The sequence below is a fragment of the Centropristis striata genome, chromosome 4 (genome assembly GCF_030273125.1).
Source record: "Centropristis striata isolate RG_2023a ecotype Rhode Island chromosome 4, C.striata_1.0, whole genome shotgun sequence".
NCBI classification, from domain to species: domain Eukaryota; kingdom Metazoa; phylum Chordata; class Actinopteri; order Perciformes; family Serranidae; genus Centropristis; species Centropristis striata.
This window is the reverse complement of record NC_081520.1, coordinates 8,099,819-8,124,536: the sequence shown is the minus strand read 5'-3', so window position 1 is coordinate 8,124,536 and position 24,718 is coordinate 8,099,819. Positions and strand designations below refer to the sequence as shown.

Here is a 24,718-nt window from a genome sequence, read left to right as displayed (position 1 = left end):
ATTTTGTCTTACTTATCAGCTCTATATGAAGTGTGATGAGCATATATCTGCCAGTAAGGCACATGTGTTGCTTTCTCTTACCCAGAATCATAGTAGCTGCCAACATGTTGACCAGCAGTATATGTTGAAGCAGGAACATCTGTTGGAGAGTACAACTAAAAGGGTTATTGTCATCATTAAAATGCTCCATAAATAACTTTTAATTACTACCCCAATTACAAAAAAATGTTTTACTGTATAATCTAACAGCACAACTGCAACTGCAAGAATGTGGACATTTCTCATCTACAATCCATAACATCATTAAAAGATTCAGGGAATCAAAGAAATCTCTGCACATTAGAGACTGAAGGCTGAACACCAACATAGGATACCCTGACCTTTGACCCCTCAGACTGCACTGCATTAAAAACCAATATGATTGTGTAAATTACTGCATTGGCACATGGGCACATGGGAAACAGCTGTCAGGAAACACAGTTTGTCTTTGCATCTACAAATGTAAGTTGAGATCCACCAGGCAAAAAGAGACTAGATATAAACAGCATCCAGGGGGCTGTTAGTGCCCATGGCATCATGGGTAACAGTCACATCTGTGAAAGCTCCATTAATGGTGAATAGTCCATACAGGTTTTGGAGCATCACATGCTGCCACCCAGACGTCTATCCAGGGACGTCCCTGCTTATTTCAGCGAGATAATGCCAAGACACGTTCTGCACATGTTACAACAGCATGACTTCCAATGAAGAGTACAGGTACTAGACTGGCCTAATTACTTTATTTATCCCAGAGGGAAAATTTAGTTAGTCTGGTAAAATTTCCTAGCCTGGCTAACGCCAGACTAAATCACTAATGAGATTAGTCTGGACATCAGCCATTCATTTCTCCGTAGAGGAGGTGTGGTTTACGATCCTCCAGAGCCGTTTATTGGGCACTACGAATGTCTATCAAAAGCGTCTGTAGGTAGCTCTTAGCCAATCGTACCAGTTATACCAGATGACGTATGTAGAGCGACAGAAATTGATGTTTACATAGCCAGATTAGCCCATCTCTACTTTGGAACTAAAATGCTCAATTCTGCTTCTGCAACGTTTTTCTGCAGCATGTTCTGACTCTGGCTGCTCTGTAGGTTCAGCTCACAGTCTACCGGCAGTGTTGGTGTGTGTGTGTGTCTGTGAGAGAGTGTTGCTTGCTGCTTTGCTTCTCCAGTTCTAGCTTTTTGCTAGATTATTTATTTTTACGCCTTATTCCCCCTCATGTCATTCAGTCACACACATCCACTGATTTTATGGGCAATAGACAAGCTGCTGCGGTAGCAGGGCTAGTTGGTAGATTTGGCTTTTGCCAAATCCTGTCAGAAGCAAGGCTAAAACATCCTTTTTGGTGGTGGAACAGGAGTGTAAAGTCAAACGTTGTTTTTCTTTTAAAATAAACTTTGGCTCTAAACTATTTAAAGCCCTGTCTACAGCTAGATCCAAAGAAAGTTTCGCGTCTGCTGCAGCCATGTTGGATCCGTAAGAAAACTACAAAACTACAAGCTTCCATCTGTCTAGTAGTACGCGTCATCGTCTTGCCGTCCCTCCCCGTTCTGCAAGGCAGTATGGGTATACCCAGGCTAAGAATTTCCACCATCCAGTTTAGTTTCTTAGGGTTATATAAGACATCATGCAGCTGTTGTCAAGGGCTGAGTAGTCCTCATCATGATCCCTAAACTAACATTAATGTGTGAACTTTACTTGCATACATATAGAAAATCCTGACACAGAATGGATTAAAGTTCTAAATGTAACACTGAATCTGCTTTTCCATTTTAATCCTGAAAATAGCAAATTTCTTAAAAAATAAATATCAGCATTAACTACAGTAGGCTACTTGCAAAAACTAAAAAACTGTTCTGGTCAAAAGAGCTGACAAGATCTCGATCTCTTTCTCTCTCTCTCTCTATGGGCCCTTCAATCAGGAAATATGTGCAACACAATTTTGTGTTGTACATACATTTCTCAGTATAACCCAATTCAAACATGTCTCTCCTTACTGTCCTCAGCTTCAGCATACTGCTGTGTGAACCCTGCTTACATCACATAAAGCCAGAAGCGATAGCAGCGACATGTAATGGTGTTGACCTGGGAAGTGGAAGCGGCCGTCCCGGGAGCCCTGCGGTGACGGGTTGGGTGGAGGTGTGGCGCTGACACTCGGGTGGTTATTCTGTTGGAAGTGTGCTGGGGAAGAAGGTGTGGAGGAGGTGGCTGATGACGGGTTACTGCTGGAGTCCAGCTGGTTTGAACTGGTGGGAGGCTCCTGCTAACACACACATGCACCCACAGACATAATAGTAAGGGCTTCCACAGACACCAGTTATATCCTGTATTCCAACCTCATCACTCTGTCTACACTGTAATAAATTATTCTGTAGTCATTTCATTTTACTTAATATATTTGATAAAATGTATTACATATAAATGTGTCCATTATTTTGAGGCAGTTGTTTAAGTACCTTTAATATAAAAATGTTTGAGATGGAATCTACGTATTTTGACCACATTAAATATAAGTATGTGTATGTAATTCTAAATCAAGAGAATTTTGAATGAATCCAACACAATAGTATTAGTCCGTTTTTAATTGACAGGCACTTCCTGTTAAGTTGTTATTCACTCAACTTGTAATGTAGTTAGATTTAATTAATAATATTGCGTGCAATATGTTGCCTCAATTTTATTGAGTAGCTATTGTTTATCTCTTTTTACAGTCTAGTGTTTTGTACTTACCCTTCTGGTTATTGCTTTTGGTAAAGTGCCAAACTGCAGTGGGATCTCTGCTGTGTGGTCAATCCGATTATTGATATCTGATGGCACTGACTCTGCCCTCCTCATCCTTGGCACTAAAGATCACATTAAAACATTAGTTAGCCCATAAGAACCCATGGTGACACCTGTGTAACAAACACTTTAAATCTTCTAGAATCTCCCATATTCAGCTTTTTGCTTCACATTAACTCATTAAATCCCTTAGCGCAATATACTCAACACCCTGGTGTGGTGGTCATTTGACTGTGACAAGAAGTGACTTCTCCTAAATATGTGTGTGACTGGAAACAGAAATGTGAAAAAGTAGCTAATTTCAAAAAGCTTATTTTTGTTACGAGGCTAAGTTTAAACCCATTTAACAATTCTAATCCATTAATAGGATGTCCTGTATTGTATTTAACTTGTTTTGAACAAATTAAAGTCACAATTTTGATATAAAACAAAAAGGCAAATGGTTATTTGTTTTTATTTATTATTGATTTATTATTATTCTGTTACTTAAAAACAAATCTGAAAAATAATTTGTTGTTAAACAGCACTATTAATGTCACAATTTTGACAAATGTTATAGGAGATGCAGAGAAAAAGGCAAATTTGTGTCTCTGCAAGTAGAAAATGTGTCTAGTTTTATTTTAAAATAAGAAATATCATAAATAAATACCATAAATACTCATATACTCATATATTCATAAATACCATAAGCGCCCAATGTGACACATATGTCACATCACAGATCTTTGACATTTAGGGGTAGTATTTAAAATAAAAAAAAAACACATCAGAAATGTGTTCCATGTGGTCGACTTGATCTATGGTATATTTCCTATCATTTTCCTTTGAGGATTACTGGGTCTGGGTTCTTATGGGTTGAATTGACATCATATTGAATATGTACACTGAAAGTGTGAACAAGAAAAGAATAACGTTTCCTGCAATTGTTACATTCTAAACTGTTCTCAGCCCCAACAACAAAAAGCCTTTTATTCATGATGTAATTCATTGAATACATGTAATTCATTTGAATCAGTCTCCGTCAAATCCTAATGTTCTGTTTAAAACCACAGACTGTCAGTGGAGCTGTTTGCTCCAGTTGGACTTGACCCGACACATCACTCACAGAGATAATTAGTCTTTTCACATAACTGACTTAACTTCATGTACTTGTTGCATCCGTGATATATTTTGAGCTGGCATACCCATACAGTACTTCACTTGAGCATTAGCAAAAATGTTAAGATCATTTTCTGGCAATTCACTTAAAAAAAAAAATTGAAGCAAACAAAAGGCGTTGCTTACATGTGAGAAATGATATCCGACATGACGGAGCATCTTTGGTACATTTGTTGTGGCACTTTAACCTGTGAACACATGGATATGACGTATCCTAATGAGACCATAACAAGTCGCACAATAATCAGACAGAGGTGGGAAGTTTACATTTACAGTCTCTTACTTGCAGTGTTTGCACTTGACACCGAACATCATGCTCTTGCGACACACTTGGCATGTCTGTGAAAGCCAGGACTTGGTTGAGAACCTACAAAAGAAAAAAACTTAAATATTATCTTTAAGCAGTTGATTCAGATTAATTAACCAAATGCCAATTTGCCCGTAAATTCAATGATTGTAGGACTAGATCAGGGATGGGCAACTTAAATGCTGGAGGGGGCCACAATTTTTCATGGACACTACCACAGGGCCACATATAGGACCGTGCACTTAACCAGATATGATGAAACTGCAATTTTAAATATGTTTAAAGTGCAGTAACTTAACATATTTCATGCTCAAATGCATGTATAACAGTATAAATAGGAATACAAAAGGTTTGAAGCAAATAAAAAATAACCACTTACTGTGATTTATTTTTTTTCAGTACAAGAGCAGCAGACCAATATTAGTTGAAAGAAGTAATTTTGTGCATTTTTACACTGCGCTTTTTAAGATTTAATGCTCAAATGCATGTAGTTGTACTGAGGGCCACTTCAAGTGAGGGTGCGGGCCGTATGCGGCCCCCGGGCCTCCAGTTGCCCATCCCTGGACTAGATGTAGTATCAAATGGCTTTACATGCCAAGTCTGAAAGTCTACACAGCCACTAGTGGAGCCTGTTATGTTGAGTACACCCAGGACAGAACACACAACCTACTGGTGTTATACTCTTAGAGACACTGGTGAAGCTAGGGACGATGATAAAGGAAAGGTGAATGAATCTACCAATTAGATTGACACATCTGATGTGCAATGTGTACATAAAATGAGATTTCTGTTTCCTATGCAGCTGGAATGTTTTTGTGATGGGGCACAATAGGCAAACTTCCTTCAAATATGACTCAGTCATTAGGTTCTTCAGGACACCACTAACAACCTTTGTTTCCAAGAACAATCCTAGCAACAAATGTTGGAGGAACTGTGGCATGGTTGGCGACCATACTAACATATATTTTGGGACTGCCCGGAAGTACAAACATTTTGGAAAAATGTCAAAGAACTGGAAAAAAAATGGCAGTGGAACTTCCAATGGACTCTTTGTTATTTTTATTAGATGTGTTTCCTGACCACCTGTTTACCACAGAACAATGTTATATATTACACATATTGTTGATGATTGCAAGAAAAATTATTCCTAAAAAATAAATTGGATGAAGAATGACCCCCTCATGATCACTCAGTGGTTACAGAAGTAAAACATGTCTATATGATGGAATATATGACTGCCCAATTACAGCTAAAAGTACCTGTTTTTATGAGAAGGTGGACCCCAGGTACAGACTATATCACTTAAGACTCTTATACACAATTATTATCTAAAATATCCATTTTTATTTTTATTTTTTGGAATACAGAACCAGATAAAATATGTGTAATACCCTTTACAGTGCCATTTGTGTGACAGATGAGACCCAATCTCAAGATGTTTTGATTTGTCTTCCTTTGTGATATTAATTGCCTGTAAATGTGCATAAAGGCAATAAAGTTAAAAAAAAAAAAATGACTCAGTCATGTAGGAGCTGATCTACAGAATTGCATTGCAGTAGCTGCTATAAGGCCAGACAAGTTCCATGTTTAATGAAGCCATTGCTTTCCGGGTAAAGTGGGTGTCAAAAAGTAATTTTGTGTTCTATTTAAACACTGAAATCTTCCTTTATGTAATGCAGCTATGTCACTGAGGCAGTTGAGGTTAGATTAAATCATTCTCTGTCTGTAAGACAAACAATGGGTCAGACTGAGTGCCTTGCATTGTTCAAATTCCTTGATTTTTCCACACAGATGCACTGACTCCAGTGGTTTATATCAGAGGGCTCACACTGTCTGACCCACTTAGACTTTCACATGTAGGCCTAGTTAACAGCACACCGTAGCAAGGATAGTGGAATGTCAATCAGCTCGAACATTAATCAATAGCATGGAGATATGTCTGTTTATAGAATCATAAAACATAGAGTAGATTAATCCTTGTAGGTTCATCTCAACCAATCAACTCTACTACTGAAAAACTAAATGATCTGTGGTAAAGAAACAATAAATTGGCATTCCACAGTAAATGTTACGTAATGTAAATGTACTATCATGGCTAGCATTGTCAAGGTTATAGAGAATGTAACCCTGATGATGTCACAGTGATGTCATCAGGGTATCTGGCTTATGATTGGACACTACAAATGTACATGCATTATTGCATGTCTAGGATCCTTGACCCTTATGAGGCACGAAAAGTATTTTCATATTTCACATAGTCCTTCTGTTGGTCCTCCATGGTACACTGTAAAAAAAATCTGTTTAATTTACGGTAAAATACCAGCAGCTGTGGTTGCCATAACTTCACCGCAAAAATTACAGTGATTGGGTTTTCTACTTTAAATTTAAATGTAAATATTATCAAAAACTGTAATTTACAGTGAGTAGTCTCTTTATTTTTTGGGTTACTGTGTCCTTGTCACAATATGGTATTTTTCTATTAATTTTACCGCAAAACTTTATAGTTTTACAGTAAAACTGTGTGTTTACTACAGTTTTTCAAAAGTCTTTCTACAAACATGTCTTACAGTGTATAATACTAATAGTTGAATTCTACTTGAGGTAAGGCTTTACAGTGGTGGTCACAGAGGTGCCTCAGTAGCTAACTGCAGGTACATTTTGATTTATGGTTAAGCATCAAATGTTATCAGTTAATATCAACACAGTAGTACATGTACTGCACATGACTTTACACAACTTGAGTATTCATGTTTACACTATCTGCTGTGCTTTACAGTGGAGATGGCTTTGTTACATGTGTGTTAATAAAAAGTTCAAAAGTTTTCATCCACTTGTATTCACTTTCAACACTGCCATCAGAAAATACGAAGTCCCCAATCATCGTTCCTGAAGTCTCCAATGGTATCTCCATAAGTCACTTCAACCCCAATGTGTACTGTTCCATAGCTGTCTCTGACCTCTACAGTAGGTTGCAAAATTCCACAAATACCGGAGCTGAAAACGCCCCATGGGAGCTAAAATTATTATTTGGAATTAACAGGAAATGAAAAAAAAAATATAAGAGTTATCTGCTCGTTCTGTATTTGTCTTGTCTGTAGATGGAAACTAACATTTTATCACCAGAAGCAATTATAATTGTAAAGCATTCAAATAGAAATAAATGTAATAATTTAGTTTTAGTTTAATTTACTGAGTCGACTCATTCAACATCGTTTACACTTTTATTGAACAGCAAGAAAATAACACTTCCTATGACCCCTCTGCAAAAATGGAAATGTCAATCATTTTCCTCTCAGGCCCGGGACTTTAACGCGTTAATTAAGATTAATTAATTACACAAAAATTAACGCGTTAAAAAAATTGACGCATTTTAATCGCACTTATTTTTGCACCGCGGAACGTTTCTCACTGGATGAGTTTCAGGCGGACCGATTATACTGGAGCACCAACTAGCGTTCATGAGTTCAGACAACAAACCACAGTGAACATGAAGGAAGAAGCTGATGAGACGCTTTGGTTGGCCCCGTGGATGATGGGACATTTTGTTACAAAAAACCAACGGATGGAAGCATCGATAAGAGCATGGTTGTGTTGCTATGCAACAAGGAATTCACATATCACCGCAGCACATCAAGCCTCAAGGATAACCTCAAAACATATAGCAGCTAGCGTGGATGCTAATGTGGTATTCAATGGTATACTAAAAATCCATATGAAAAAAATTACTTCTCACTGTTCTCAGGTCAAACATTTATATGCGATTAAAATGCGATTAATTTCGATTAATTTCGATTAATTAATTACAAAGCCTCTAATTAATTAGATTAATTTTTTTAATCGAGTCCCGGCCCTAATATATATATATATATATATATATATATATATATATATATATATATATATATATATACAATATATAAATATATATATATATTGTATATTGTAACTGACCTGTGAGTAACAGCCAGGCCAATGTCTCTCCTCATTGTCTGAGGTGAACTCCTGTGCATAGTCATATCTGTGAAGAACATGTCAAAAACAGAAAAAGAGACAATGGAAAAATGAAACAGAATCACAAAAGTACAATAGGATAATGACAATAGGAATAGAGGCCAGTGTCTGTCATGGGGACTCACTGTCCAGCAGGGTGGGGGTGGCGGGCATCATGTACGGGGCTGAGGCGGGGACCGGGCCTGGTGTCGAGGCAGACATCAGCGGTGAGCGCAGCGCTGAGTCCTCATGGCTGGTCCCACAACCGTTGATATGAATAGCACCCAACACTTTGTTGTTCTTACCGGCTCTGCTAGGACAGAGAGCAATTAGAAACTACTGTTTACTGCAGTCCACTTCATCCTGGACTCTGTGTAAATTCAGCTGCACAATACAAAGTGCTGGAAGAAAACTGAAGTTAGTAGCAGTTAAACCATAGTGATGTAGTTATGGATAGGGGCACTGTTTCTCTGTGTTAGCTGTTCAGTATTATTTTTTTAGCATATCAAAATCCCTCTCCTTCCTCTCCCTGTGAAACATGGTCCATCTTGAATTCAGAGGCTTAAACACAAATGTATCAAGTCAAATGTAAATTGGGGCACTTAGCTAAACCCACCCACAATATAAAGCCACATCTGACCATTAGCTTGATGGTTATTGCTGGCAGAGAAATATCATAGAAGGTCTGAGTTTGATTGTCAGGAAAAACAGGGTGGTTGATGTCAAATGTACTTCTCCTTTATTATCCATTAGTCTCCTTAGTTCATTCGGAACACTAAGGTCGTGATAGGGCATCAGCTGTATTTATAAAAGATTTTTAAAGAGAGAGTACACTGCAAAAAAAGTGTCTTAAAACAAGATAAAAACATTAAATCTGAAGGAAATTATCTTGCTGCATGGACAGATAATTTCACTTGACAAGATTTCTTAAATTAAGATAATTAAATCTAGAAATAAGCATGTTGAACGCTTATTGGTTTGACTCCACCTAGGTTTTTTTGTTTTGTTGTTTTTTTTGTTTTTGTTTTTTGTGGTCTTTGATTGCTTTTATTTTTCTACTATCATTCTGTTCTTTTGTGTTGATTTCAAGCATAAATGAACATGTACCTAGTTTGAAAAATGTATGTATGTGAGTACAATGAACAGTTTTATTACTGTTAGATATTTAGCAGCTGAAAGGTAAGGTACATAAACGAACCTGGTCTCACAGGATTCCCTGAAATAGCCACGGATTTGCTTAACTCAAAATCCGTGGAATAGCCATGGAATCACTCAAATTTCCGTGAAACTGACACGGATTTCGCAACAATGCAAGTTAATGACAGTCATATCCCGTGGCTATTCCATGGATATTTTTTCCTATTGGTTTGTTCCAAGTCACGTGACTTTCAAGGTTCCGGCGGTCAGAACAAAAAACATGGCGGACAGTTCTCTCATTTTTGGTGAAAAAAATCAATATTTTGACTTAATTTCTGCATAAAAATGGATTTTGATCACATTTCTAGTGAGAAATATATGTTTTATTTGCTAAATATTCACTCAGTGAATGTACATAATCACTTTGTATGTTGGAATAGCCACGGGATATGACTGTCATTAACTTGCATTGTAGCGAAATCCGTGTCAGTTTCGCGGAAATTTGAGTGATTCTGTGGCTATTCCACGGATTCCTGTGAGACCATGTTGACATAAACACATGACTGCAGTGTCATTTCTAAAAGCCACCTGTGTGCAGCAGGCTGCTCGATGCGGTTAGCCAGCTGGGACTCTTGGCTCTTGCTTCTTGTCAGTGCAATGTTGGGAAAGAGCTGCAGCAGCTTGCGAGAAGGTGGCGGTGGTGTGTGGGACGTCTTCACTGTGCGTGTCTTTGAGCCTCGAGAGGCCGGAGGGGTGCTTGGCTCCAGGATGAAGGGGTCCTCAGTGGATATGCTGGGTCTCTGTGCACCTGAACAAGGTACCACTGATATGGAGATGGAGCGGCCGTGGGTGCTGGTGGGCTGCAGGGGGATGGAGGGGCTGATGGGAGAGAAGGCATCACTGTCCCGTTTCGCGTCAGAGCTGCAGGAGCCCGAGTCAGGCCCCAGGTCACCTCCTAGTCAGAGAGGAAACATCACACATTAGAGAGGAGTACACAAGAATCACGCAACACATTACAAAAGGACAGTTGGGATAGTAACTTGTGAAATTTCTTAAGAAAAATGAACAACTGAGCTGTTGCTTGGACAGGTTTGACCTGTTCTCCTTTTCTTTTCTTTTCTTTTCTTTTTCTCTCATTGTATATTTCTTTTCTTTTCTTTTCTTTTATCTTATTTTTTAGTTTTTTGGTGACTTTTACATGTTTGAAACAAAATTCTCAATAAAAAGAAGAAAAATAAATATAATTAGTTTTATCCAATAAATGAACACATAAATGTATGCCATCTGGAATGAATTAAATTCAGTTTACTTTTAGTGCAACAGTTTAGGCACCACCTGTGAGAAGTCGAGTTTAAGTGCCACACTGCTTAACGTGGATAGAACACTATTGAATCAGTTTAACCGTACAAGATAAACATTTTTATTATTGTACTTTTATTTATCTTGCATATAGAGTAAAAAAGTTCTTAACAGTAAAAAACAAACAAAAACAAAAAACAGTGAGGAGCATGCAATGACAAAACTTAAAAAAAATAAGTCAGAATTTATGAAAATAGCAAAGAGATACAAGAAGCAAGTTTCAGGAAGGCAAGAATACAATGACAAGAAACAAATTGTGAGGTTACAGTCTTTTGATTTTTTGATTTTTTTTTATCAGTTTACTCCTGGTAGGTCACACATATTGTACTCCCTCATATAGCATTTTGTGATGTGGAGTGCCAAGAGCTTAAACTCACATGGAATAGTAATATATATAGTAATATAACCACCAGACAACCAAATTCGTTTTGTAGAGAAGCTATCAAGGAAGGTAGCCCAATTTTTTTTTTTAACTGTCTCATTTAATTGCAAAATGTTTTGTCATTCAGCTATGGAGTAAGAAAACGTTGTAATAACTTTTCAGTGTCACCAGATTTAAACTGTGTCATACGTATACAAAGAACAATCCAACAGGACTTTAAAAATGAAATAAATTAATAAAGCACCACCAATTATATTTACTGCATTTCAATTTATATATTTAGTATGTTTTCTATGCATTCTATAAATGACCCCCTCACAACATGCAGGCTCTTGCTTCACCTGTTTCATTAGGACTCTTGAGACAGGAGAGGGCGGCAGTGAGGCGAGAACGATCTTCTGAGTTGGAGCCCAGACGTCTCATCATGTCCTGCAACTCAGAGCTGGAATTCTGCAGCAACCCGTCCACTGAGAACTCTGCTACAGCCTGCAGAGGAATGAAGCACATCTCTGTCACTGACAGATACATGACAGATATATTTATATATATACATTTAAATTTAGTCATATAGCAGACGCTTTTATCCAAAGCGACTTACAGGAAAAAGGGGAACAATCAAGGTCTAGTGCAATAAGAGCCATTAGTGCATCAATACGTGCTAGTGACAATTCTTTAAGGAGTAGAGTTGTGGTGTGGTGCTAGAAGAGAAGATGCTCAACTCAACTCAACTCAACTTTATTTGTAAAGCACTTTAAAACAACCACAGCTGCAACAAAGTGCTGTACATAAAGAAACAGAACAAGAGACAATAAAATAAATAAAACAGGTATAAACACTAAAATAAATAGATTCATGTTTTTTTTAAAAACAATTTAAAAAACAATAAGCAAACCATAAAACACTAAAAACAAGAGCAGAGTCTCATGCATGGTTAAAAGCCAAGGAATGAAAATAGGTTTTAAGATGAGTTTTAAAAATGGACAGTGAGAAGAGATGGGTCTTCAGGAGGTTTTTAAAGGTAGAGAGGGACGCCCCTGCTCTGATAGGAACTGGTAGTGCGTTCCAACAAGAAATGCTTAGAGTCTGGATTGCCTTGGACCAACGGGGGGCAGAGCCAGGCGCCATTCAATGGAAGAGCGCAACGGTTGTGAGGTAGCACATGTCTGAATCAGGGTGTTCAGGTAGGTAGGAGCAGTACCAGAGACATCTTTGTAGGCCAGCAGTAGAGATTTGAATTTGATGCGGGCTGCAACAGGTAGCCAGTGGAGCTCAATGAGCAGCGGTGTGATGTGTGACCTTTTTGGCTGGTTGTAGACCAGGCGTGTAGAACCTGATAATGTAATACATTCCCGATAATGTAATAAAAATCTGCACTTGAGTCCATTGAAAATGTAATAAAACCTGATAATGTAATAACTTCCCGATAATGTAATAAAGTGCATTTCCCAATAATGTAATACACTTTTTACCAGTAATGTGATAAAGTATAACACCAAGCACCTTTAGATTTCAAGAAGCTGTTGAATGCATTCGTGTGTCATGGATACCTCGTTTGTGAAAAACGGATGAACGGGTCAAAAGTTAATAAACATTCAACTTTGACCTGTTGGTGGCGCTAGAGCTCTTGAGCTAGAGTTGATACACAGTATCACCACTTGAACCCAAGTAATGGTTGGTCTGCTGTTAAATTATTACAATATTGGGGTATAATTACATTATCACGACTTGCAAAATGAAGGCTAACCTGATAATGTAATAACCTCCCATTAATGTAATACTTTATTACATTATTGGTAAAAAAAAAATGTATTACATTATTGGGAAGTTATTACGTTATCAGGGTTTATTACATTTTCAATGGACTCAAGTGCAGATTTTTATTACATTATCGGGTTATTACATTATCGGGAATTTATTACATTATCAGGTGCTACAAGGCGCGTTGCCGGGTTCTGAAGCGGTTTTACTGAGCAGGCTGACAGGCCCATCAGGAGGGCGTTACAGTAGTCAAGTTTTGAGATGACGACAGCTTGTATCAAGAGTTGTTATATGTATATTTAAAGTTGGCTGAATGTTTCTGTTAAATCCCATAGAAAAGTGAGCATATCTGAAACCAGAATAACAGGGTCTGAATGGGCACAGTTGAAGATTAACATGTAAAGCGATGTCAGACTCTTCATAGCTGCAGGACAAGCTTCAACAGTGTTGATGCAAGTGGAGACAAGAAGGTTTTCTGTGAAAAGTTGGGTCATCTGACAGCTGGATTTCTACAACATGGACCTGCCAATATGCTGACTTACTTCTTATTTAGCGAGAATGGCAAGAAGAGCCAGGCTGTCACAGAGGAACAATTTTAGTCTTCTGTGATTTTTTTTTCTGCTGTAAAATGCCAGACCTGATGCAGGGCTGATTCCTGGAATCTGCTGGCAAACTGTGAAAACAAGTTTTACTCTTCACTGCTACACAAACACACACACACACACACACACACACACACACACACACACTAAGGGCTGAGAAAACACATTCCAGTAAAATGTGTTTCCGTGTGTGTGTGTGTGTGTGTGTGTGTTTGATGAAGAGAATGGGGAAGGGGCTTGGCTTAATCTCCTGGCAACTGGCTGTTTCCTGCATTGTGTCCATGATAAGTAAAATGGACAGGCTGGGGAAACAAAAAGCTCAGTATTGGTATGTGATGAATCTGAGCCTGAACTTGAGGCAGGACTCATGGTTAGTTTGCTTAGTTGTATTTCCTTCTGGATGGCGTGTGTCTTTGCTGTGAGGACATATTTATGGATTTTCCACTGGACAATATTGTGACCAGCAACAGAAAAATGCAAAAAAGCTGATTCAGTGAACTGAGGCTATCAGCTATGTGTTTCATGTATTATAGTACCTGTAAACAAAGCTGAGGCATGTATTGTGTTTAAAGTGGGTGGAAAGACAGGTGCTGCTGAAACAAAAGTGGCAGAGATTGCTAGAGTGCTCGCCTGATCTGGTCTTAGATACTCACGCAGGTACTAGGGTTGTCACGAAACTAAAATTTTCAACTCGATACCGATACTCAGGAAAATATTTGATACTCTAAATATTTTTATTAACAACAAAAATGCAACATGTAAAAATTAACAGAACCACAGGTTAAATATTTATAATAAAAACAGTTGTGCAAAAAGAAACTACAACTATGATAACAAGCTTCAGGTCTGAGGTAGTGCAAAAAATAAATAAATACAATAAACAATAACAATTAGAACAATATTTTGGATGCTGTGCACAATATTAGGCAAGCTTGACAAGTCGACTTTTCTCTGCTTCATTCTGGGACTTCAAGAGAGAAAATAACACTTTCGATACTTTTGAAAATGAGTATCGTATCCGGGTACAACGTTTTAATATCGATACTTTTTTGAGTATCGATACTTTTGACAACCCTAGTATCTCCTCAGTGAATCTCTCTGTCACCCTCAGTGGAGAACAGAAATGAAGAGCTTGAATTGCAAGCTCCATATCAGGACTTGAGCTTGAGAGCCTCTGCCTCTGCCCTTGTCTCTATCCACTGTCTGGGCCAGATAATGTAAAAAAAAATATGTTCTGCAGGCATATAATCTGGTTCCTGAAGCTTATTGTTAGAAATTTAGAAATAGAGATAAATCTGCCAACCAGTATGGAATTGGCACAAGTGAAGAGTTTTCTGTTCGATAAATGGTGTCAGGCATGTGAGGTCAAAACATCTAGCACTGGTAAACTTGACTGTCAGAGTCAGGAAACGTGGTGACACAGTGGAAATGAGATAAAACCAATCCACCCACAGGAGTAAAGCCTTTTCCTTAAAAATACTGTAAATATTGAGCGTGACTGTCAGTGTCCGCAGTCCTACACAGCAACAGATTTGAGCAGATGAGCTCTGTGGGTGGCAAATCCAGTCATTTCACTGCTTTGGTCCAGACATACTTTGACAAATACTGTACAGGTTTTGTGTACATTCATCACCCCCAGTGGGTGACTCCTAATTACTTTAATGTTTCCCTAATGTTTTGTCCAGCACCACCAGCAGAGTGATCTAATATGTCTAAACAACTATAGAATGAATTGTCAATAAATTTGGTTCAGACAATAACCAATAATAACTTGTGTTATGTGATCCTGATTATTGCACAACATGAAGATAACTGATCCAATACTTTGGTTTGTAATCAAATAGAACTACAACAATAACATATACCATATCATAAGCCGTTACTGTAGTTTTTGTCCACTGCTACGTAGTAGGGTTGGGCCAGCGTAAAAAATGCACCGAATTAAGCACCGGACTGGACTTGAATATCGGATTTTACCACAAGATGTTTCAATTGACTCAGCAGCTGTTTGAATCAGAGTGTAGCGACTCCAGTCCAACTGGTGGTGGTAATGCAGCTTTATGTTGGTTTGCCCAACAGAGAAGAGAGTGAAGCTCACCTTTTGTCTAAATGTTTGCATACTGGCACACACAAACTCTGCTGTTTCTCATCACATCAAAAACATGTGAATTATAGTAAACAAACAGAACTTGCATCAAGCACATCTTCCTACGGTGGCCCTGAAGTGAAAACCATACCAGCAATTCACACAACACGCCAGCAATTCACCGCATTTGCGTGTTGTGTGAATTGCTGGTGTGGTTTGCACTTCAGGGCCACCGTATCTTCCCCCTCCCATCTACTGATCTCCTTCACTAATGTCAGCTCAGCACTGTTTGTCAGACACTGCAGGTCTGTTTATGTAAAAACACAATACTATGTTTATCACATTGACCAGCATGTGTGATAGAGAGAGGACAGATGATTGACAACACTACGGTCTCAATCGCTAGTAAAAAATCCAAAAAATAATCAGGGCGTCCCAGTGGCTTACACTGGTAGAGTGCGTACCATCAAGGTTAAGTCCTTGCTGTGGCGGACCAGGGTTCGAATCCAGCCTGAGGTCCCTTTGCCGCATGTCTCCCCCTCTGTCTCCCCCTTTCTATCTTCTCTATCAAATAAAGCAGTAAAATGCCAAAAAAAACAAAAAACTTTAAAAGTTCAAATAATGGGCCCATTTAGAAGAAAATAGAAGATAAAGAATTGTATGATTTGGGGCGTGGCTACCTTTGATTGACAGGTCACTAACAAGGCGAGCCATCATCAGGAGAGAAGCTGAACAATGCGTATCCACGGAAACATCTCAATTAAGTTATATATAATGTTATACAGATATAATAGATACACACATTTTACAGCAAACAATGTCTCTGCTGTTCTTCATATGTTCCTTGCTAGTATTACTGTTAAAATGGTAAATCAAATGATCACAATTGCTACATTTATTTCTCTGGTTGGATTATAAACTGTTTTGGGCAAAGCTTCTTTATAAAGGAACACCGTTTCTGTCTGGGCCTGTATTCTTTGTGGCAGCACAGCGATGATGGATGCTCAGTCAGCCTGTTTATGCAGCATGATGCTTAGGCAACTAGAAGTAAACATCACAATGATAAATGTGGGGAGGACACCTACAACCAAATCCAATGTAAGTCTATGAAGCTTCTAAATCGGTCTCATTCCAGATCTAAGACAATAACTCTGGTAGCAATCAGTAGCAGACCTAGGCTATATGCTGGACGCATTACACAATTTGGAACAAATTAATTGAGTAAAAAAATATACGTCAGCAACACAGAATGTCCCAACATTTAGGCCAATACAATAACTTAAAGTCGCTACTAGCTGTTCGACCAAATAGTCCCAAGAGCTATGAAAAAAAGGAAGTAAATTGGGAACTAAGAACTCCCTAGTTCCCATCATATCTGAAGAGCCAATGACAGATTAAATTGTTAATTAAATTTTTACACAAGAAGAAAAACATTATGGAGTCATGAAGTTGTTTAAATTTACTGTGGCATGCTGAGGTAAAAGAGACACCTCTCTACTGACTATCTTCTGAGTGTTTGACTGTTAAAATCAGATATATTTGCATTTATTGTCTGTTACACTCACACAGTCAGGCCCAACACACTGTCTTCTTCTACAGTTAAAACCACATGTTTCAGATATAAAATATGGAATAAGGGAGAAACCAAGTTACTGACCTGCTGCATGCATGCTCATAGTAACCTGGATTACTATGGTGCACGTAAATTAGATTCAATTCAAAATCCTTTATTAATCTCTTAAGTGGGGAATTAGGGTAAAAAAAAGTGTGCAAATAGAAATACAAATAAAACAATGTGAAAATACAAATAGAGTACAATACAATCATCAAAGTGCCCTTCCCTGAGAGCATGGACGGGCATCTTATCCCTGATGATACATTTGAAGCACTTATCACCTTGCCCTAATCCTAAATACAACACAAATGTGTTAGAAAGACACTATCCATATATTACTAGCAGCAATATATGGATTATTATTTTTAATTAAATTTGTGCTGCTAAAAACAACAACAAATGAGCTCCCAGTTACACTTGTGTCCTGCAGCGCAGCAACAACTGTCATACTGGTACAGTCACTCATTTTATCCATCTGAATTAAGATATAATGACATTTTGGGTTTTTTAACCGTCTTCCCTTCCTAACTATTGGCCATGGCCTTTTTCATTTTTTTCTGTGTATATTTTAATGCATGTAGGTTATCTTAATGCAATGATAATTAACTTGAACATGCTTGAGTAAAACACTTCTCTGCATGTTTAAATAAAATGTGAATTTATTCTCCCCACTGCCACTCTAATTAGTTTTTACAGTGAAACGGTCTTAGTCAGCTTACCCATCACACCAACCTTATATGAACTTTGTTATACTTTGAGATTATCATGAGTTATTATAAATTCATTTTTAATACAAACTCAATTCACCATAATCTTTTTATGCTATCATTGGCATTTCAAATTTTACACCCATCATACACGTTTTTATTTCATTTTTTTAGTCTGGTTAGGTCCATGTAGTGGCTATTGTCTCATCAGTTGCCTCTCTTGTGCAGTAGCTACATGCATCCATCCAATCCCCTGTTCTTTTCCAATGCTAAAATGGTAAAATGGTAAATGGTAAAAAAGTTTTTTGACATGGTAAAAAAGTTTTTTGACAGAGCATGCATTCAGCTTTACAGAGAACTATAGCTATGGCAGAAAGCTATACCAAGTTGGGTAAATGCCGGAGGACCCTAGTTAAAACTTCCCAATGGATATTATTTCAGACTCTGAATCAAAAGCAGCCATACTGTGCTGCAGAGCCATGTTGTTGTAAGCAGGGGGAGAGAGAGTGCTTACGCTCGGCCCAGACACACCAAACACGATTCAATTAGTGCGATAACTAGATAGATGAAGTGGGATTCAGCATGCTAATGCACAGAACCTTCACCATGTACCTGCTATGCCTTAGGTGTGTAGAGGCACCAGGTGGTACTTTGTGTAGTGCATGTTTACTTTTGGTGCACCAAGGCAAACACCTACACACCTATACACAAATTATAATCAAGAATATCATTGTTGGCACTATTCAACTGCGGGGCATTTCATGATATTTATTTTGGCTGTTATGCTATAAGATATTTCTGCATATTTCTACTTATATGTGCAGCTTAAATTGACTGGGAAAATGTCTTTCTTCTGTGCTGGTGTTATAGATATGTATTTGACTAAACAGCTGTAGTAAACCACGCTAAAATAAAATGTGGTATCATTACACGTGACATGAGCTATAAAACAGGCTGTTACAGGAACAATACGGTTGGATTTTGGATTGTTGGTCATAGTGGACTCAGTTTTTATATATATTGCTCCTCGGTCATCATTCCCTGGTCATATCCACGTTTTTAAAGCCAAAGCATGGTCTTTTCTTTTCTTTCTTTCTGGTCATATCAGAAAGGAGCCTCCAAATGAAACAACAATATGTTGTTTATAACTGCCCTTTAGAACAACACAGAGAAGTGTTTCTTATCCGTCACCACAAAATAATTTGTCTGTGCCTTCCGAAACCTTGTCCAAAAATAATGTTTCTAGGAACACTTGGGTTAAGGCTTGGTTCGGCCTACAATAACAGGTTTGTTAGGGTTACTGAAAGATCATGGTTTGGGTTCAAATAAATATTTTGTGACCTTTGTCACCGTGGTTACAATTATTACGATGATCATGGACTTGCATAAACAAAATAAAAAAACAATATACTCAAACATACTTTGAAAAATGTTATATATACCAGTTATAAATAAACGTAGAGTCCCTCCTCAAGGGCGACACAAATGAATTAAAACACTGAAGTCAATATATACACAGACTGGACATCAGAAATCTTTACAAAGGGAACCTTTGTGCAGTCATGGCTTATCTGAGTGGTTTGAAGAGCTGGGAAAATCTAACTGGAAAACAGACAGTGCTACAAGTGTGGCTGCACAAACTGATGGATCAGATATCCAAATTCATGATAATTGGACTGCCCGAAGGGAATTCCAAGAAAAAAAATAATTAGTTGTTATGTAAAGTGTTTTTTGCCAGGAAAGGAGCAGCATCCTCTGCTCTGGTGGCAGAAACTTGCGTAACTTTCTCAAGGAATTCACAAACAGTTTCTCCAAAATGCCTCTAGCACTTACCAGACTTTTATAATCACTGCCTCAAGTTATTTTTTATTCCAATAAAGGATGTATATATAACCTCACTGATGCAGGACATTTAATAACAATCTGCAAAAGATTGATTTATTTCATTTTCAAGATAAGCTCAAAGATCAAGTGAAATGTGGGATTGAACTTCCTGGAAAAGAGCAAATCTTTAGGCTTGTTGGAGATGAATTCAGACTTGTCTGGATGAGAAAAGGAGGCTGTAGCCATCAGGGGCAATAGTTGGGAGTCTACTTGGGCAGCTTCCAGCTTTACCAGAATTAATACAGGAAATATTTTACAAACATGTTTTGAACGTTTCACTCATATCGTAAGGCCATAAATCAAGTAAGCAGAAATGAACAAAAGATGAAAGATGATGAAATATGGTTTTTTGATGTGAAATAGCCTCAGTGACTAAAAAAATAGACCAATATGCCCGCAGGCACACACAAAGACACAGAAATACACACTCACACCTGCCATGCATCCAGCTGGCTGACACAAGTCTGCTTTAGTCCACAATATAACCTTTCAACACCAATCAATCAATCAATCTATCAAACTTTATTTATATAGTGATTTTCATACATATAAATGCAACTCAAAGTGCTTTACAAAAGCCATCAGCCCGTCCAAACGTATAAAACACCCACAAACAGTATGACAGATGTAAACAGGACAGGAGGGTATGAAGAGAGAGAAATACAGCACGTGAGGAGAGGAAAGGAGGAAAAAAATGTATGTATGTATGCATATCTGTATATGTGGAAGTTCTGGGGCCCAACAATAAAATTAAATAAAGGGCTTCTAAGGCCCAATAGTAAATAAAATAAAATGTTTAGGCTGGGGCCCAATAATAAACTAAAATAAACATAGCCTAAATCCAATTTTAATTTAGGTGATTGGAGCAATGCTCTAATACTGTCACTTATAACATGATGACCAAGCCTCAGACCCAGCAGGAGGCGGACTGTGTCAAAAAAGTGTCGCACACTCGCTCTCTGGAGGAGCACACTGATGTACTGAAAGGGCAGTGGTTATATAGACACAGTAGGTGGCAAGCATTATACACACTTGAAAAAGTGTGGTAAATAACAATGGCCTGTTGTGTTCAATGATGCAATGCTCCATGGTGGGCCCAACCCCACCTGCCACCAGCTGAAGACATTTGGGTGATGGCTTCACAGATGTGGTGTTGAAACCTGAGTGCAACTTGTTTCACTTATTTAACATGAAAGCAAATGATGCTTTAATAAATGACCTGAGCCAATACTGAAGAAAAACTGTTATGGCATTTATTGTTATTTTTCTGATATTTAAAATGTGCCCTGCGAAAGTCTGGCGACCTGTCCAGGGTGTACCCTGCCTCTCGCCCAGTGTCAGCTGGGATAGGCTCCAAGGTTATTATAGTTAACGAAAACTAACAAAATAACGAAAACTAGAATTGAAAAAACATTTTCGTTAACTGAAATAAAAATAAAAACGAGAGTTTAAAAAAAAAAAACAATTATAGAAATCATAGTGAAAATTTCCTTCGTTTTCATCTTCGTCAACTTTTTTCATACGTAAACCTTTTGGTTGATATGAAATCTATTTAATCTATCTGGTTTTATGACTTAATAAACTTATCGGGGCTGAGATGGATCAGACAAAGGAAATAAAGGAAACATTTATTGTGACCTTATTGAATCTCGCACTCAACAAACACCCCATTACAAAAAACTAAAACTAATAAAAACTAAACTAAAACTAAGCATTTTCCCAAAAATAAAACTAGCAAACTCACTCTAAAAACTAATTAAAACTAACTGAATTTGAAAACAAAAAATCACAACGAAATTAAAACTAAAACTAATGGAAAATCCAAAACTAGGGTGGTCCGTAGTGTAGTGGGTTACACAGGCGCCCCATGTATAGAGGCTACAGTCCTCGCTGCGGTGGAGCCGGGTTCGAATCCGGCCTGAGCTCCCTTTGCTGCATGTCCTCCCCTCTGTCACCCCCTTTCTATCTGTCTCTTGCTTTCAATAAAGCATGTAAAATTCCAAAAAATAATCTTAAAAAAAAGAAAATCCAAAACTATTATAACCTTGATAGGCTCCAGCACCCGCGACCCGAGTGTGGATAAGAGGAGAAGGAGAATGAATAAATGAATGAATATTTAAAGTGCGTTTATTTATTGTTCTTTAAAATCAGTGTGAATGCCATTTGGGACTTGACTTTGGCACTTCTCATGAATCCCACTTAGATTTTTCTAATTGAGTGTGCTTGAAAGAGCACATTATATACTCTCCATCGGGCTACTTCCTATTTATTCTTCCATTTCTTCCGTGTTTTTTTTGGTCGAGTACTCACACATAGCTTACACTAAAAAGGTATTAAATCCACCGGCATGCTATGACTTTTCTAAGGGTTTTGGCAAACGTCTTTCAAATTATACTGCAAAAAGACGCCAAAAAAATCCCGAGATACCCGAGAAGCTAGAGTGGATGACATCATAGCTAAAGTGGAGAGAGAGAGAAAAAATACATTTGGAAACTTCGCTCTAGGCCGCAGATACCACTCTACAGAAATAATTTATACATAGAAATGTAGGAAAATTGGTCTTCTCCCTCACATTCGTCTGCTAAAGCTGTCAGAGTTATAGTTGGGCGTAGGATGCACAGATGATCCACCGACAAGCACCCACAGCCTCATAGACCGCCATGGTAAAAAGGCGGGAAAAATTTCTGGAGGAAAGCAGAGGAACCAGATCGCTCGAAAAAAACAATTTCTTAATTTTTCTTCACAAGGAAGAACTCAGGATGCTCAAAGTGAAGTCAGTTCAATGGTAGGAGCTACGGTTTGAACTACGGTAACTTTATTGAACTCTGTATAATAACAATGACTGTCAATAATACAGTTTGAATCTTTCTCTCTCACAGACAGAGAGACACAGACAGATAAACAGACAGACAGACAAACACTCGGTAGAGATAATATACTGTAAACTACTCAGCAGTGTCAGTAATGTATAGCTGAGAGTCATGGGCCAGAGTCAAGCACACTCAACATTTTCTTGTTTTCCTCTTATTGCTTTAAGAACAGAAATAAGATCCAAGGGTCCACTCCAAAGCACATGTATAACACAAATCTGGTGGAATCTGAATTATTTAATACCAATCAATCACTACTTTTTTTAATGTACTCTACATCGAAGATGATCTGACTACTACTTTAAAACACTGGATATGTCTTTTTGTGAATAGCAACAGCTCCATTTTTTAAATCTGTAGGGCCGTGATCTGTCCATGACCCTCCAGCTTAAGGCACTTCCTGGTTTGCCTCCCTGCTCAGACCCGGAGGTTGCCGCCTGCTTTACACCAACATCTGTTTCTGGCGGACTTATCATGCCACTTTCCTCTTCTGAATGAAATCACCAAACTAATTCTATTTTATTAATACAGATAGGCACTAAGTACGGTTACTTAATAACTGCATTTCTAAGTCTGGTGTACACTGTTAACAGAGACTTGTTGACTCTGACGCTATTAATCATTCCACCAGGATTTCTATCGGAAGAGTTGAAATTAATGTTTTTGGACTCTGATGGCTTTGAACAGGGCCTTTCTGACGGCACATTGCTTAGCTTTATGTCAGTCCTCTTGCCTGCTTCTCTAAACTGGGGGTATGCCGCTGCTACCTACTGTAGGTAAAATTCAAATTATCCCTGAAAGCCAAGTGGGGAGTGAGTCTTCGCCCCGGTGGCTTACGGGGTTTGCAATACACTGGCAGAAACCCTGCACCAACCTCACTTCATCACGTAGTTTAAACTAGGGCTGTGACTTTAACGGAAAAAAATGAACGCGTTAAAAAAAAAAGATGCATTTTAATCACACTTATTTTTGCACCGTGGAATGTTTCTCACTGGATGAGTTTCAGGCGGACCGATTATACTGGAGCACCAACTAGCGTTCATGAGTTCAGACAACAACAAACCACAGTGAACATGAAGGAAGAAGCTGATGAGACGCTTTGGTTGGCCCCGTGGATGATGGGACATTTAGTTACAAAAAACCAACAGATGGAAGCTACCTGAATTTCTGAAATGTACTGTATTTCTAAATATGCTATTGCTACACTTAATGGCAAAAATTGCACTGGTCTGTTGGACTTGAACAAAAATAAACAATATTTTTGTCGCTTAAGCTTATGTATTCAGTCATTATTCAATGGTATACTAAAAATCCATGTGAAAAAAATTACTTCTCACTGTTCTCAGGTCAAATATTTGTATGCGATTAAAATGTGATTAATTTCGATTCATTAATTGCAAAGTCTCTAATTAATTAGATTTTTCTTTTTATTCCAGTCCCGGCCCTAGTTTAAACATGTTATTTCAGTTTAGATACCTTTAATAATTTGTTTTACTTTCTATACTTATCTGTATTTATTTCTCTCTCAACACTGCTGCAACAACTGAATTTCCCCACTGGGCATTGACAAAGGTGTATCTTATATTATCTTAAAGTCCTCCTTCAGACATGTTTTAAAAATATGCTTAAACACTAGTTATGTTTAATATTTCATTTAGGGGAAACAGGAGAGGAGTCGAGCACCAAAATCGACCAAAACCAACCAACAAGGCTTTTTAGAATGTTAAGTATAGTTAGTATATTTTAGCTTGTTAATGTGCAGTGGCTGACACAGCATTAGTGGTTATAAAACATACAAAAATATCTGCTACGATGTAACTGTGTGTTTTCACTCTCTGCACTGACAAGTCCGCTCTGCACAGACGGTTTCAGGTTTCTTTTTTCGGCTTTTGATTGACTTTTGAAGTTGTGCACAAACATCTCCCTCTTCAGTTCAAAGAAGTCAAAACTCCTCTCTGGTGACAAACATTGCACGGATAAGTCAGTCATAGCCATGGGCAGATATCTTAGGGGACATAAACTTATTTGAGTAGAGGGTGCTTT

At 38.0% G+C, this 24,718-nt stretch overlaps 1 protein-coding gene across 2 annotated transcripts in view; it reads right to left on the bottom strand.

Annotated features, from left to right (window-relative positions):
- The window catches only part of LOC131969827 (kinase suppressor of Ras 1-like), a 38,573-nt gene that overhangs the window by 10,033 nt on the left and 3,822 nt on the right, over nucleotides 1-24,718 (bottom strand). Inside the window, exons 2-10 of one of the 2 annotated variants that reach the window (XM_059331047.1) lie at nucleotides 11,495-11,639; nucleotides 10,001-10,367; nucleotides 8,422-8,585; nucleotides 8,237-8,303; nucleotides 4,262-4,345; nucleotides 4,105-4,166; nucleotides 2,770-2,882; nucleotides 2,125-2,302; nucleotides 82-139 (exon numbers count right to left, since the gene is read on the bottom strand). In XM_059331047.1, coding sequence (XP_059187030.1) covers nucleotides 82-139; nucleotides 2,125-2,302; nucleotides 2,770-2,882; nucleotides 4,105-4,166; nucleotides 4,262-4,345; nucleotides 8,237-8,303; nucleotides 8,422-8,585; nucleotides 10,001-10,367; nucleotides 11,495-11,639 — 1,238 coding nt within the window. The remainder of the gene's footprint in view (nucleotides 1-81; nucleotides 140-2,124; nucleotides 2,303-2,769; nucleotides 2,883-4,104; nucleotides 4,167-4,261; nucleotides 4,346-8,236; nucleotides 8,304-8,421; nucleotides 8,586-10,000; nucleotides 10,368-11,494; nucleotides 11,640-24,718) is intronic. The other variant, XM_059331048.1, reaches the window with a different exon arrangement.